At 40.3% G+C, this 16,099-nt stretch overlaps 1 protein-coding gene across 7 annotated transcripts in view; it reads right to left on the bottom strand.

The window, feature by feature from the left end:
• Window positions 1-16,099, bottom strand: part of mctp2b (multiple C2 domains, transmembrane 2b) — a 42,856-nt gene that overhangs the window by 18,389 nt on the left and 8,368 nt on the right. For 4 of the 7 annotated variants that reach the window (XM_084540919.1, XM_084540925.1, XM_084540921.1 and 1 more), the window contains exons 2-5: window positions 13,446-14,019; window positions 3,303-3,356; window positions 2,346-2,463; window positions 245-387 (exon numbers count right to left, since the gene is read on the bottom strand). In XM_084540919.1, coding sequence (XP_084397045.1) covers window positions 245-387; window positions 2,346-2,463; window positions 3,303-3,356; window positions 13,446-13,967 — 837 coding nt within the window. In that variant the 5' untranslated portion in view covers window positions 13,968-14,019. The remainder of the gene's footprint in view (window positions 1-244; window positions 388-2,345; window positions 2,464-3,302; window positions 3,357-13,445; window positions 14,020-16,099) is intronic. The other 3 variants (XM_084540920.1, XM_084540923.1, XM_084540924.1) reach the window with 2 other exon arrangements.

The raw sequence follows: 16,099 nt of genomic DNA, 5'->3' as shown, positions 1-16,099 counted from the left end.
ACGTAAAAAGGACATGCACTGATACGCCAACTTCGACGGATGGTGTTGAAGCAGCAGAACTCTCACATAATTTTTTTACTGGCCAACTTTGTTCGTTGTCCACATGCAAATTATACTTCCTTTACTGATAGCTAAGGGACAGCATTGGTAATTCCCCAAAAGCAAATACTAAACTTTACTAGCGAATGAAAAACAAAGTTTTATAAAGAAGCTCCAACTGATAAACCTACAGCAGAGACGTTACCTTTATGAAAAGTTTCTGGTTTAGATCCTTCACTGGTAAAGAAAAGGTCTCGTTCCATGTCGGATTAAGGTTTTTATAAATCACTTTGCTTTTGTAGAATGTTTTTCCGTCCATTTTGAATTTCACATAAGGGTCGCTGGTACCTGAAAATGAGCACAACAAAAAGAAATATGTCATTTTCATTATTTACTCATCAAACTGGCAAGTACAGTAGTTCAGGTGTCATGTGTTGGAGATAAGAGGATAAAACTTTCAATAACAGACTAGCTGTTATCTGAAAATAAGCCAACTTAACTAAATAAGCAGATCTACATAGATTGCAGGCTTGTAATAACAAACAAAAAATTCCAGAGTTGTAAAATTTGGTTTCACTTAAGCAATACCACAACTCTTTGTCAACCCCTTTCCTCACATCTTTAAAAAGACTCATCAACCTGACTGACTGTATCAAAGACTTGCTAAATGCTCCTGTGTCTAATTTCCAAAGCACATTTCTAAACGGTCATCTACACTGAATTAGGGAAAGGTTTCCTGTAAAAGGAAGGCCTGGGCTGTTCATAGATTCATCACACATATATGAAGGATGTGGGGAGGAGGGGGTTTGTTCTCATCAACCGATGGAACCACAACTTCCTGAATCTATTGCCAATGAAATTTCAGCTTCGACTGTGAAACCTGACAGCAGCTTTCTTTTTGTGTCACTGATATGAAGAAGACCAGGGTTTGGATTACAGGATGTCAACTGTAATTTATGTGATTTAATACTGTTACAGTTTGTCGTCGTTGTTCTGTTAAACTATTTTCACTGCACCGTAAAGGAAGTGACTTTCAGTTATTCTGTTATTCAACCATGTGAGGGCAGTACTCTACCAAGCAGTTTGTGGACTGATCACAGATCAGCTCATAGGCCTCTGCATACATATTATATGATGGTGCCTTGTTCTGTGTGGAGTTGTAATTATAAGGAGCATTGCATCATGAGTCCATCACACAGCAAATCATCATTAAACAAATGTCCACACATGCTATGAATGCTGTGTATAGAGTCTGATCAAACAGAACGAAATAAAAGGTTGTATATGTGCCGCTTTTAAAAGACCATTCAATCTTAACAATAATGTGGTGAAACCAGATCCTTCATCTTCTCTATTATCTTCACCCAGAGACATGTTGTGTGACTACATGAACACACAGACAGAAAAAATAGAATCCAAATATCATGCCAAGTGTGAAAGTCTAGCTGTACTGAATGCTGGGTGTGGCTCTAACAGGTTTGAATATGCTGTTAAGAATCCTGCCCATGCTGTAACAGGAGCTTCACTGCTAACCTGACACTCAGCGGTCTGTTTGATGATGCATTATTGTGTTGACTCCAGAGACACCAGACATTCTTGGCCGTATTTAATGAGACAAAGCTAAACACACAAACCCAAGACCAGGGCACGCAAGAAACACACGGTAAACACACGCCAACTATGATAACACACTGATGTTTTGTGTTCGGTTCTCTCTTCAGGGCACATGCAGCTCTACTCGCTGGTAGATTTATGGAAATCTCCTCATGCTGCAACATGAGAATAAGAATTGATTAACAGCACTAGTAGCGCTTAGTCAATGGGACGTGGAACACGATGACGTAGGTGTCAAACGACAAACCACAATGAAACAAGCGATGTGACCATATAGGTATGTAGTTCTCTGTAGATCATGAGCTTTTTAAGCTTGAGGATGATACAGTAGGGTAGGTTATGCCACAGAATAAACCTTACTACCACACTTCCACATTCTGCCGTTTCCCAGCTAAGATACTATTTGCTTCTGCATTAGCCCAATTTCCTTATTCTGATAATGAAGCGATCACTTTACCTGACTGTTGCGCCTGTTGATTTAATGTTGTTTGCACAGTGACACTCAATGTGTTCTGTTTTTATTCATATCTCCGTATCCACACCTATATAAAACAAATGTCTACAGAGAGATTGGTCTCCACTCAGATGCTGCCGCAAGCCGCTGCATGCACTTGCTCTTCATGAAGTGCATGCAGCAGCAACTTGTTTTAAGCGGAGCTTTGGCAGTAGCAGTGCTAAAATGAGGTCCTTACCACAGCGGTCCCTGATGACCAGGTTGCGTCCTTCCTTAAGGTTGATGGTGAGCAGGAAGGACCTGGGAGTATCTCTGATGTTCTCCGACACGCTCACGGTCTTGTTGCCCATTTCACACTGGACACAGAGACCAATACATTACTCAAGTTTTATATTTACATGTAAGGGTAGCAACCTTGCACCACACCTAATTTCTGAAAATCGGAATATGAACAAGCGTCATCCACAATGGGGATGGTTACTCTGACATGTTATACAAAACCCATTTTTATTTTTACAAAAAGAACCAAAATTAATAAAATGTTAATCATTCTGCTATATTGTCCCTTATCTCACTTATTCCTGTGATTAATCGGTCAAGTCCTAATGCTGTCATCAGTAATGGTTTGGGAGAGGCCATTACACATTCAGTTCAGTTTTCACTAATTCCGTAGTCACTTGTTATTTACAGACTTACAGACGTAGACAGACGTATTAATTTTCTACTGCCTCTTCTCTTAAAAGCACACTCCACTAGAGGCTCTTTGTAGTTGCGTTCTGAGTCGTTCCATGCTTCATGTCCGTGCAATGGATTATTTAATCTCTATTTAAGCCTCTCAACCAAACCAGGCATCTTTTAGACAGTAAACCCCGGCTCAGCGTCCCAACCCTCACTGGTCACAAAAGCCAGAACGACACCCACTGAACTGAACCACACACAGCCTACTGTTCCATCATGACCTGAACAGGGCAAAATAATCTGGAATTAAATTCTGACATGAGTGTGTGTCAGCCAGAGCACAATGTTGCTCACTACATAAATAATAAATGACAAACCATGTCTCTAAACACCATCACAGCCATAGTCTACTGCAGAGATACAGTTTAGAATTAAACCACTTACCTTCACCTTCCCATCATCATGCTAACAACAGAGTATCACTTTAGAAAAGAACAAACTGGAAAGCAGAACTTACATTTTGATTGTCCCCGTTGTTTACCATGTGACCGTTGTGATCATAATTATCATGCTGTGGAGGAAAAAAAAAAAAAAGGAAAAGAGAAAATACTTTTTAATCACATGATACGATATGGAGTCGGCTCTGAAAACAAGTAAAGTCCCAGATGATGAAAAGTTTCAGTCTGCTGATCAGCTAAAGGGTCAGGAGCTGATCGCTCTTTGGTATTTCTACCACAAGCACAAATCCTCTGAACATTTATTAAAAATTCCTGTGTCCTGGGGACTGAACAGAGTGAACCCAAATAACTTAAGAATGAAAAAAAAATGATTGTGCTTTCCTGGTCTCTTTCTTTGACATGTACAGTCATTCCAACTCCAAGCCTTAACTAAACAGCACATTATCCAAGTTTAGGGTCATAACAGACTGTGCATTTTACCTTCAAGCACACTGGTTTTATTTTATAAAAAGGAGTTTGGAAAAAAATAAAATACTCCTTTTTCATCATAGCTCTGATTTACAATATTCATGCAGTATTCACAAAACTATCCAATCCAATCCAAATCACATAAAATCAACACTCTACATGGTGTTAAAAGCCAAAGAAAAGAGGTGGGTTTTAAGAAGGGTTTTAAAATGAGACAGTGAGGAGGCCTGCATAATGTGCATCGGCAATTTGTTCCAAAGTTTTGGCGCTGCAACCGCAAACGTTCGATCCCCTCTAAGCTTAAGCCTAGCTTTAGGCACCGTCAGGAGCAGCTGGTCAGCTGACCTGAGAGATCGGCTAGGGGTATAGGGATGCAGCAGCTCAGAGAGGTAAGGTGGGGCAAGGCCATTCAAGGCTTTAAAAGCAAATAAAATAATTTTAAAATGGATCCTAAAATGTACAGGCAGCCAGTGGAGTGAAGCTAAAATGGGTGAAATGTGCTCATACTTGCTTGTGCCAGTTAAAAGACGTGCAGCAGCATTTTGTACCAGTTGAAGACGACTAATAGAGGACCCACTAACCCCCACAGTACTAAAGTGCATTACAGTAATTAAGCCGAGTGGTCACAAAGGCGTGAATTACTGTCTCGAAGTGTTGTCTCTGAAGAACTGGTTTGATTTTTGCCAGCTGCCTTAACTGAAAAAAGCTGGACTTCACCACAGCTTTAATTTGGCTGTCAAATTTAAGATCTGCGTCCACTTTGATCCCCAGATTTTTTACAACTGGGACGCGATACTGTGCCAAAGAACCCAGATCAACTGAGGGGGGGTCCCAGAGGTGCCACCAAAGACCATGACTTCTGTCTTTTTTTCATTAAAATTCAGAAAATTTAAAGCCATCCAAGTTTTAAGGTCATCTAAGCACTTTAGCAGCGGGTTAACAGAGTATGAATCAGACTTTTTGAGGGGGACATAGATCTGGCTGTCATCCGCATAGCGGTGAAAAGAAATGCCATGTTTCCTGAGGATGGAGCCAAGTGGAAGTAGATAAAGACAAAATAAAAGAGGACCAAGCACAGAGCCCTGTGGGACCCCACATGAGAGAGGAGCAGTGGAGGACACAGAGTCATCAAGGCTGACACAGAAAGTCCGATGTGACAGGTAGGACCTGAACCATTCCAGTGCTGTGCCACTGATGCCCACCCACTGCTCCAAACGAGCAATCAGGATGTCATGGTCGACTGTATCAAATGCTGCAGTTAAATCTAAAAGTACCAGGACAACACAGTGACCAGAGTCAGTAGCTAAAAAGATATCATTAAAAACTCTTAAAAGCGCTGATTCTGGAGACTTCCGGGTGGGACACGGACAAGATGGCAGCTTAGTTAGGGAGCTCCCGCCTGCACCCTCTACAAAGTCATTGAATTAGCCCCCCAAAAAGCGAAATATCACTTTTATATACTCTGTTAAGCGGGGGCAACGATGGATACCAGGCTAAAAGGCAAGAGGGGGACTCAGCAGCCAGAAATAAATGACGGCGAAAGACCATTTGGCGACACGCAGACCACTGCTAGCAAACAGGCTAACGCAATGCCAGGCGAAGAGAAAGTTGATCTGGACTTGATCCTTCGGGAGCTGAGGGGCTTTCGCCAGGACAACAAGCAACAGTTGGAGGACATTAAGGGGGAAATTTCAAAGACCAACGTAAGACTAGACGAGGCGGAAGAGCGAATAATGAAAGTCGAGGAACGAGTCCAAAACACAGAGGATATCTTAGCAGAAATGCTTAAGCTACACAACTCGCTGGATGCCAAGATAACCGATCAGGAGAACCGGTCGAGACGTGAAAACATACGGCTCTATGGAGTCACCGAGGGAGCCGAAAAGCAGTCCCAATCCATGACTTCGTTCGTGGAAAAGTTACTCCGCGAAAACCTCGACATACCCGACGACATGCCCTTGCACCTGGAAAGAGCACACCGCGCGCTCGGTCCACAGCCACCTGAGGACGCAGCGCCGAGATCCATCCTGGTGAGATTCCTCAGCTCCAAAACAAAAGAAAATGTTCTCCGCTTAGCTTGGCAGAAAAAGGGCTTTACCTGGCAAGGGAGGCGAATAAACCTGGACAACGATTATGCGCCGCGTACTCTTCAGAAAAGAAGGGCATATACAGAAATACGCAAGATCCTGAAGGAGCGCCAGATCCCGTTCCAAACTTTGTATCCAGCGCGGCTCAAAGTCAAATATAACGACGAAACCCAGATCTACGAGAGCGCCGAGGAAGCGGCAACTGACATGTCAGACAGAGGATACCCGGTAGAGATCGTCAAACCTCCAGAGACGCTGATGGACAAACTGCGACAGCTGACGTGGGAGAGGAACAGCCAGCGGAGGGGGAGACGCGCATCCCACTCCAGACGAGAGTCCAACTTCAAGGAGAGACTACAATCTTTCAGGCGGGCCTCACCTCCAACAACTTCAAGTTAAGACTGGTCATGTTTGTCTGGTAAATGAGCCCCCCTTCATTTTCCTTTTTTTTTTTTTTTTTTTTTTTTCCCCCCTTCAAAGTCAGGTAGACGGGGATATAAAAACCTAAATCTAAACGGGGGAACTGTCACTATTGCCTGGTCACTCCGATCAATGATGTTAAGTTACTAAATGCAAGACTACAGGGTGCAGGGGGGGTCTTGTTGGTGCAGCTATCTTCAGTAGGGCCCCCTCTTCTGGACTCAGGGAGGGACTTTCCCTAGAGACTACAGTAGGGTCACATCAAAGACCTCTGGAGTGGAAGTCATACACAGCTTTGTTATATTTCATGTGCATTTGTTTTGTATTTTTGGTTTTGCATTCTTTTTCTATGTTCATTCCCTGTCAGTTCTTTCAGGGAGGGGAGGCTTCCCTAGGAAGTATATGGAGACTGATTTCTGTTCACATGTATGCAGGGTAAAACTCTAAAAGTAGCTTCTTATAATGTAAATGGTATACATAGTCCAATCAAAAGAGGAAAAATTTTGTCCAAATTAAAAAAAGAAAAGATTCAAATCGCTTTTCTACAGGAAACGCATTTGAGTGATATAGAACATGACAAGCTAAACAAAATGGGCTTCAAATACATATATTCATCTTCTCACAAATCAGGACGCCGCAGAGGAGTCGCTGTATTGATATCGGGTCAAGTTAAATATGAACACGTGTCAGAAATTAGGGACAAGGAAGGAAGATTTGTTCTGGTTATTGGGAAAATTAACGGAGCCTTAATAACCCTCCTGAATGTCTATATCCCCCCTGGTAGTGACTGGCTATTTTACAAGAAAATATTTGAAATAATGACTACAAAAAGCCAGGGCACTTTAATCTGTGGAGGAGACTTTAATATTCGTTTGAATCCTAGATTGGACTCCTCCAATAAAAAGTCAGACTTAAAAGCTATCAGTAAGAAAGTGAATGCTTTGATGAAAGAAGTGGGAATTATCGATGTTTGGAGAGAGTTGTATCCGTCTGGCCGAGATTTTACCCACTTCTCCTCACCTCATGCAGTTTATTCCAGATTAGATTATTTTTTCACTTTTGGCAAAGACTTTCACAGAATAAGACAATGTAATATTGGTCCGATTACTTTATCTGACCATAGCCCCATATACATGTCAATACATTTAGACAATGAACCAAGATCTTTACCTTGGCGCCTGAATTCGAATCTTCTAAACAACTCACAAATTAAGGAAAAAATTAGGAAAGAAATTAAAATATATCTGGAGCTGAATGACAATGGGGAGGTGACGCCATCTGTGCTCTGGGATGCGCTCAAAGCAGTCCTCAGAGGGAAAATAATAGCTATCTCGTCGTACGAAAAGAAACTCAGAAAAGAAAGGCTCATTAATTTGGAAGAGAAATTAAAGGAATTACAAAGAGACCATGTAGAGACTCTAAATAAGGAAACTAGATTAAAAATGAATAAAATCAAAAAAGAAATAGATGAAATCACTACTTTAGAAATACAGAAAATGCTGTTATTTACAAAACAACGTTATTATGAAGCTGGTGGAAAATCTCTTAAACTCCTATCTTACAGATTACGCAAACAACAAGCAGACAATTCAATATATAAAATAAGAAATCCTTATTCGGGGAACATTGAAACAAAAACAGAGAGAATTCAGCAAAGTTTTGAAATGTATTATAAATCGCTGTACTCCCAACCAAGAATGAATAATGACTTTCAGATTGAATCATTTTTAGCCACTCTTAATTTACCTACCATTACAAATGAACAAAATGATAAACTATTGTCTGAAATAAAAATAGAAGAATTAAATGCAGCAATAAGTAAATTGAAAACAGGAAAGTCGCCGGGTGCAGATGGTTTCACTTCTGAATGGTACAGGACTATGAAAGAAGCACTGGCTCCAGTACTATTGAGAACTTTTAATTGGGTGTTGAAGAGGAAAGAGACCCCGGCCTCATGGAGATATGCTATTATTTCTGTGTTACCAAAGGATGGAAAAGACAAATTGGAGTGCAGCAATTACCGACCGATTAGTGTACTGAATATAGATTATAAATTATTTACAACTGTCCTGTCCAAAAGAATTGAAAATATATTACCAGAACTGATCCACTTGGACCAAACTGGCTTTGTAAAACAAAGACAAACACAGGATAATACTAGGAGAACTTTGCACATAATAGATTGGATTATCGAACAAGGAATAGAAACAGCCATTATTAGTCTAGATGCCGAAAAGGCTTTTGATTCAGTCAGGTGGTCTTTTTTGTATAAAGTATTAGAAAAATTTGGCTTTCATAAATCTATTATCGAAGTATTTGAAGCCCTATACGATAAACCTTCTGCAAAAATAAAAATTAATGGTCACTTATCTAATCCATTCATCCTTGAAAGAGGAACGAGACAAGGCTGTTGCGCCTCACCTCTCCTCTTCTCTCTATTTATTGAGCCCTTGGCCCAATGGATCAGACAAAGTACAGACATCAAAGGAATAAATATGCCATCAGGAGAAAATAAATTGGCCTTATTTGCGGACGATGTATTGATATATTTATCACAACCCACACAGTCACTTCCAAAGCTTATGAACCTGCTAGAACAATATGGGGTGTATTCAGGATATAAACTTAATATACAAAAAACACAGGTAATCACCTTCAACTATAACCCACCTAACCACATCAGAAGCAAATACAAAATGAAATGGGATGCAGAATCAATTAGATACTTAGGGGTAAACTTAACAAAGGATATCACAAAATTATTTGATTCGAATTATAACCCCTTAAATTCCCAGTTGAAATCTGACATTTCGCGGTGGAATATTATCCCTTTCTTGAGTCTAAGCTCCAGGGTGGAGTCCATTAAAATGAACGTATTGCCGAGATTGCTTTACCTTTTCCAGAATCTTCCAGTATCAATACCAACCAAGCAATTCATAGAATGGGATGTGATGATATCCAGGTATTTATGGCAGGGGAAAAAACCCAGGATTAAGTTTAAGACCTTACAACTAAGCAAAGAGAGTGGGGGTATGGGTCTCCCCTCCTTAAGAGAGTATTACTTAGCAGCACAGTTGAGGCCTCTGGTTTGCTTATGTACCCCAGCTTATTCTGCACGTTGGAAGGAAGTTGAACTTGAGCTACTAGAAGGGATGCCTATTGAAGCTACTATTGCAGATAACGAACTGTTGAATAAACAGCTGAACATAGGCAACCCTTGGTTAAACATACTATTGAGAACTTGGCAGGAAACTGCGAAAACTTGTAATATAAATGATTCAATTAAACTACTGAGATGGTGTGCTTATGACACCGAATTCATTCCAAACAGATCTGATGGTAAATTTAAAAAATGGGCTGCCAGAGGTCTAACAAATTATTTCTCATTTACGAAGGAGGGGACATTCCATAGTTTTGAGTACCTAAAGAAAAGATACAATCTTGAGCAAAAGGATTTCTATAGATATCTTCAAGTTAGAAATTACTTTAACCAGAATCTGAGACCAAACTTAGGTAAAATAGAAACAGGAATTCTGAAAATTCTCTTGTTGGTATCAGAGTCTCCCTGTACTAAGATTATCTCTAGACTATATAAAGCTATACTCCATCACAAATCAGGAAATACCTGGTATATAAAAGAAAAGTGGGAAAGAGAAGGCAATTTGATTATAACAGAGGATGCTTGGAAAAGAATGTGTCTCGTACAATGGACTTCATCCTGCTCGACTATTTGGCGTGAATTCTGTTGGAAGAGTGTAATTAGGTTTTTTATTACACCTTTACAAAAAAGATACGGGGGAGGGGGTTCCAGCTGCTGGAGACAATGTGGGATGGACAACGCCAATCATTTCCATGTTTTCTGGAGTTGTCCAGTCATTGTTCCTTATTGGCAGGAAATCCATAAACATATTAACAATGTATTTGGAGTCAATATCCCTTTTACAATTGATGCAATTTATATGGGAGACATTCAATTTGACGGATGGAGAAATACCGATAAAAAGTTGGTTCAGATTCTCCTAGCTGGAAGCAAAAAACTTATTACAAGAAACTGGCTGAAACCCCATCAACCCACTATAGATGAATGGATAGACATGATTTATGAAATTTATGTAATGGAGCGGCTGTCATATTCCCTTAAAGTCCAGAAAGATAGATTTTACATAATCTGGAGTAAATGGACTGAGTATATCAAACCTATAAGAATGGACTTCTCCTAAATTACTGAAGAAAGGTCAGGAAAACTGTTCTAGTGACCTAGGTTTTTCTTTTTCCTTTCTTTATTTATTTTTTTAACCTGAACCTATTTATTTTGCTATATAGCTACACTAGCATTTTGTTTTCTATACCTCTCCAATGTGGAAGCCTCCCATGTTCCTTCTTGTTAATAGTTTTTAACAATGTTACATAAAATGTTAAAAACATCTGAAAGAGCTACATAGTAATACGCATACGCAGGTAATTTGTGACTATTTAAACGATAATGTCATTGTATACATACATGTGCTTGAGGCTGTTTGTAATAGACTGTGGCATTGTCATTTGTAAATGCTCTTTCTAAATAAAAAATTAAAAAAAAAAAAAGCGCTGATTCTGTGCTGTGCAAAGTTTTAAAACCGGATTGGAAAATCTCAAGAATTTTTTGTTCATTTAAAAAGTCCATGAGCTGGGAATAAACAATCTTCTCTAAGATTTTAGAGAAGAAAGGCAATTTAGAGATAGGCCTGCAATTTGCCAAAACAGTAGGATCCAGCCCAGAGCAGCGGACAAACACTGAAGGATCAGAAGCAGGAAGTGAAATAAGTGCTCTGGTAGAAGTGATTTTATCAGTGAAGTGGTGAAGAAAGTTCTCACACACAGCACTAGAGAAAAATGTATGTATTGTTGTTTTTGCCTGGAGCCCCAGAGCAAATACACTCAGTTGACAGTTCATTAGTTGCACCAGTATAAACAAAAAGCATTCCAATATAACAGTCCTGCACGAAATCTTAGCTTTGTGAAGGTTATGATATTTAGCATTTGTTTCAAATAACTGAGAGACTTACAAACTGCAGCCATGCTAGCAGCTTTGTGAGGAGGCTACACTGAGCAGAAACCTCCTGGGCTAAAAGGTGCAGCCAACAGAGTGCCTAAAACTGCAGTTCCCAGAGTAGCCACTTGAAGATATTTTTGGACATCTCACTCATTTAAATTATATCAACGCTTTTTAATGTCTACCTAGGCATCACTCCCCTGCCTCATCTCCACTCACAGTCCAAATCGTTGCAATTTTTTGAACTAGATAGGAGTTATGTGGAGTTACACAAAGCCAAAACGGCTACAGACACTGCACTGAGCCTCGAAAACTGTTCTTCAGAAATCCTATGGGTGATGTCATGGAGGGTTCATCAGTGGGCTGTAATTAGGTCAGTCGTGCTAACATGTGAATGCTTAATAGGTTCTCATGCCAACATCTATTAACCAGTGCTAAACATAAACACCACAGTGGCACGACCAGTGGAAACTAGTATTCAGTAACAACAACAAAGCGATTCATCCTCTTGGCATCGTGGATGTCTGTCCAAATTTCACAGAATTTTCAAACACAATTCAGCAGATACTGAAATATTTCATCAGGTAAGGGAATATGTCTGAGGATACTTCCTTTGATTTAGTGAAAATGGCGTCAGATGTGTTGCTTTGGCATAATTTAAGATCATTGTAAATCAACACTGCTACAAAATGAATACTTAAAACTGCGTATACGTCCAATTTTACTGAAAAATTATTCTATCAAGACTATAAGGTTGACAAAAACAGGCACCATTTGCAAAAAAAATAAATAAAAAAATGTAGACAGTGGAGGGAGACCACTAGTAACTTTACTGTATTTAATTTGAATGTTCTAAAATATATATATATACTGCCAAAAAAGTAGTCAGTCTGTTTGAGAAGAGTCAAATCAATGGCATGCATCAAGCAGAGAAAACATCTAAGGAGACTGCAGAAACTACTAAAATTGGGTTAAGAACTGTCCAACGCATTATTAAAAACCCGAAGGACAGTGGGGAACCAGCGCATCAGGGTAAGAAGAGAGGCAGATGAAGTGATGCACCCATCATGCCTAGTGTCTACTGTACAAGCCTGTGGGGGCAGTGCTATGATCTGGGGTTGCTGCAGTTGCTCAGGTCTTGGTTCAGCAACATTATGTGCCCAAAGAATGAGGTCAGCTGACTACCTGAATATACTGAATGACCAGGTTATTCCATCAATGGACTTTTTCTTCTCTGATGTTCACGGGCATATTCCAAGATGACAATGCCAGGATTCATGGGGCTCAAATTGTGAAAGAGTGGTTCAGGGAGCATGAGACATCATCTTCACACATGAATTGGCCACCACAGAGTCCAGACCTTCAGGTCAGACTCTCCCATCATTAATACAAGATCTTGGTGAAAAATGAATGAAACACTGGATGGAAATAAATCTGGTGACATTGCAGAAGCTTACTGAAGCAATGCCACAGCGAATACGTGCTGTAATCAAAGCTAAAGGTTTCTGAACCTTATAAAACCTGCTTCTTCCTGGTGTCATGCCTCCCGTGATAATTACATTACTTTGTTATTGTCAAGAGAACAAAGCATGGTTGCGAATGTTGTTGGATGGCATATTTAAGATTGTCCTATAGAAAGTAAAATCATTTTTTTCTGATGCTCAGACATGATAATAGCAACTCTCAAAGACTGAGGTGTGCCATGTGACTATCATGACCGTGGCACTCACGCTCCAGTCCACTTCCTGCCTATTGTTGACAGTGTACCGGGACAGCAAGGACTCGTCTTCAATCTGAAAGTTTCGCAGTATAAACACACACACGCAGGCAAAGTTTACACAATGCTGCTGCGAACTATTGATTTTAGATGGACCTCCTATTGCACCCAGCGCTTCCAAGTCAAACTTTGCACATCCTGAGCAAATATACCGACACCTCATCCCCACCAATGTTCAACAAACAGGTGAATTCATGCATCTTTTTTCCCATGTGTTACAGGCCTATTGTACTGTCACTGCTAATGGCTGTACAAATGTGTTAATAAAACAAGGAAACTTTACGGCAAATTAAGAGCCAATGACTAAAACCCTTCTCTCTAAATGCTGCCATGCCAGACGCTTGACTCTTTGTTACGTGATATCACTTGCTCATGTTAGGATGTTCGATCTGTTTTATTTAATTTTTAAAAGCTGTACCTGTACCTGTGAGCTGTCCTGGGAAGGGTCCACAGACGGTATATCTGAGCTGTAGATGCTCATCATCTCCGGCATTGCCAGCTCCTCAGGCTCCATGCCGTGAACAGATCTGTAGTATGTGTCTGCAGAGCTCTTCTCCTCTCCACAGAGACTGTTGACTGACTCCTGAGAGGAAGCCCAGTCTATACAGTCTGTAGGCACACTCAGTCTGTGTTCACTACTAACTACTCCCGTGTTCAGGCCACTCCCAGCTCCTCCCTGGCGTCTGGTTTGCCTAACAAGCGGCGTAGAGGGGTTGCTGTAGCTGTGTATAGAAGTGTTCTGCTGGAGCCGAGTTATGGAGGAGCCGCGAGCATGCTCCTGCTTCATGTCTCTTACGTCGGGAACGGAGGAACTAATCCGGTGGTCCATGCCGTGATCCATCTGGGCATCGAGTTTGCTCGGGCTCATCTTGTGTCGTCGCAGACGTGGTAGCATCTTCTGGCGGAGATTCCGCAGCATGCCCGGTTTCTTGGAATCCATGATGGGATGGAGGTTCAGTCTGTCTCTAAGATCTGGACATCACTGACAGCTACTGTGAAAAATAGAGAGGGAGAGAGGGAAGTCAATCACTGTCACAGATGCGGCGGCAGTGACTGATCAAGCGGCTTCACTGAGCTCCACGTCACATTCTTACAATTCCAAACATTCAAAACTAGCCAGGTAATGTTTCCACTACGGTTCTGCACTGTTGACAACAACTTAAAACATGAATTCCTACCACATGCAGTATCTGATTTTCACAACCTTTAAAAAGATGATTTCAATTGTTGACTTTGCTCAATGTGTAACCCCAGGCACCTTTACAAATATTCTGAGCTGTAATAGCAACTTCCATTGTGCTCTCACAGAGAATGTCAGTCTGAAAAACTGTAGTTCTCATATTGTTTCTGGAACAGGAACAAATGGCAAAGAAGGAAGAAGGAAAGAAATGCTGCAAAGAACCACAATGAAAACGGTCTAGAGGGCAATGATGCAGCTAATAAATGAATATATAATTTTTCTGCTTTACCAAAATGCATGCTAGTTGGAATTTTTTCAAACTTCAAGTTAAAAAATAAACAAACAAAAAAAACTCCTGTAGCTGTGAGATTAAAGATTAAAACAGCTATAGACACCTTCCACACAGCTCCCGCTCCCAGAGCCCTGCTAACAGCCAACAAAACAGGACACAAAACAATCCTCTTTAAGAGAACAAGGAAGCCAGTCTACTGAAAAGTGAAACTGTTACAAGTTCATATTGACAGACAGAGTGATGCAATGCAGGAACATTGTCCTATGGCTGTGTGGAAGAAAGACAAGAAATAGAAAGACAAGTTGGTTAGATCCAAGCTGCTAGTAGCAACATGGCGGTTGTTTTCAGTCCGGCCCATTGACTGTAAAAAGCCTAGGGTCTGGCCACTGTCCAAAATTTGCACAATAGCTCGATAAAGCCGAAGTTAAACAACTGGTTTTAATAATTAGTAGGCTAATGGATGATCATGCAGTTGAATTACCACCTTTCTGTTGTTGTTGCTTCAAAAGGATTTAGAGGATGGCTATTTTTAAATACTGTACCTAATGTTTTGGCAAGTGAGTGTTAACATTATTGCAGACGTTAACGTTTTGCTCATCAATTCAAAATCACGAATCACGCCATAGACCGTAAAAACAACTATACAAACGCGGAGATAATAAAGTTAACTCTCTTTCCAACACTGACGCAAGTTTGATTTGATTAACTTAACTTTTCTATACTTGCAGCATGTTTCTGAATTCGGCTGTATTACAATTTATTTTTCAGATCTAACGCGATATCAGTTGACACTTTGGGACGTACGGTAGTCAGTTTTATCATGGGTCCATGATAAGCACACAGCATCGTCGGCGCACACAAACACACAGACGCAAGAAACAGCCCAACCCACAATCAATCAAAATAAAATGACGCATGAGCCAAGACAGTCATAAAGCCCTTAACTCCCTTAATGTTACGCAGTGTGAGCAGCTCTCAAAATGAAGTTTATAGCATGTATTGTTATTATGCTATTATGTTTTTATGAACTCGTCCTTAAGCGTACTTCTGGAAATCAGGGAGAGTGCAGCGGTGACGCTGTGTAAAGTTTAAAGTTTGTTTTAATTAAATTATTTTACCCTACAGAGGGCAGTAAGACGCCCTACAGCTTCAAAACTGCCAACAAAAAAAAAAAACATAAAAGGAGAAGAAGAAAAAAGAAGAAGAAACAAATTAGCAGAAATAAACAAACAGGTTTTCTGAAGAACAAAGTCAGCTTCAAAGTTCTGCTAAGTAATCTGCATTTACGGTCTACCAGAAGGGAGGTACCACCGGATCAAGCGCGGAGACACACACACACACACACACAAACATACACACACATTTCACAAGCTGAGATGATGATAAGAAAATATATCCCTTTCAGGTATTTAAAACTGATTAAGTTAACCATGCTTTAACTTTTAACTGTCAGTTCAAGGCGGTGACATGTGATAAGAGGCTAATGCTGATAAGTGGATTAATTATGCTGCCCAAATATTTTTACATCAGTGTAGTACTTCGCAGTAAAGCATGTACAAAACAGCCAACTCATTCGAAAACAGTTACCGAAGAAAAACAA

This window comes from Chelon labrosus (genome assembly GCF_963514085.1).
Source record: "Chelon labrosus genome assembly, chromosome: 3".
NCBI lineage: Eukaryota > Metazoa > Chordata > Actinopteri > Mugiliformes > Mugilidae > Chelon > Chelon labrosus.
The sequence above is the reverse complement of the archived record's forward strand: the minus strand, read 5'-3'. Positions and strand labels throughout refer to the sequence as shown.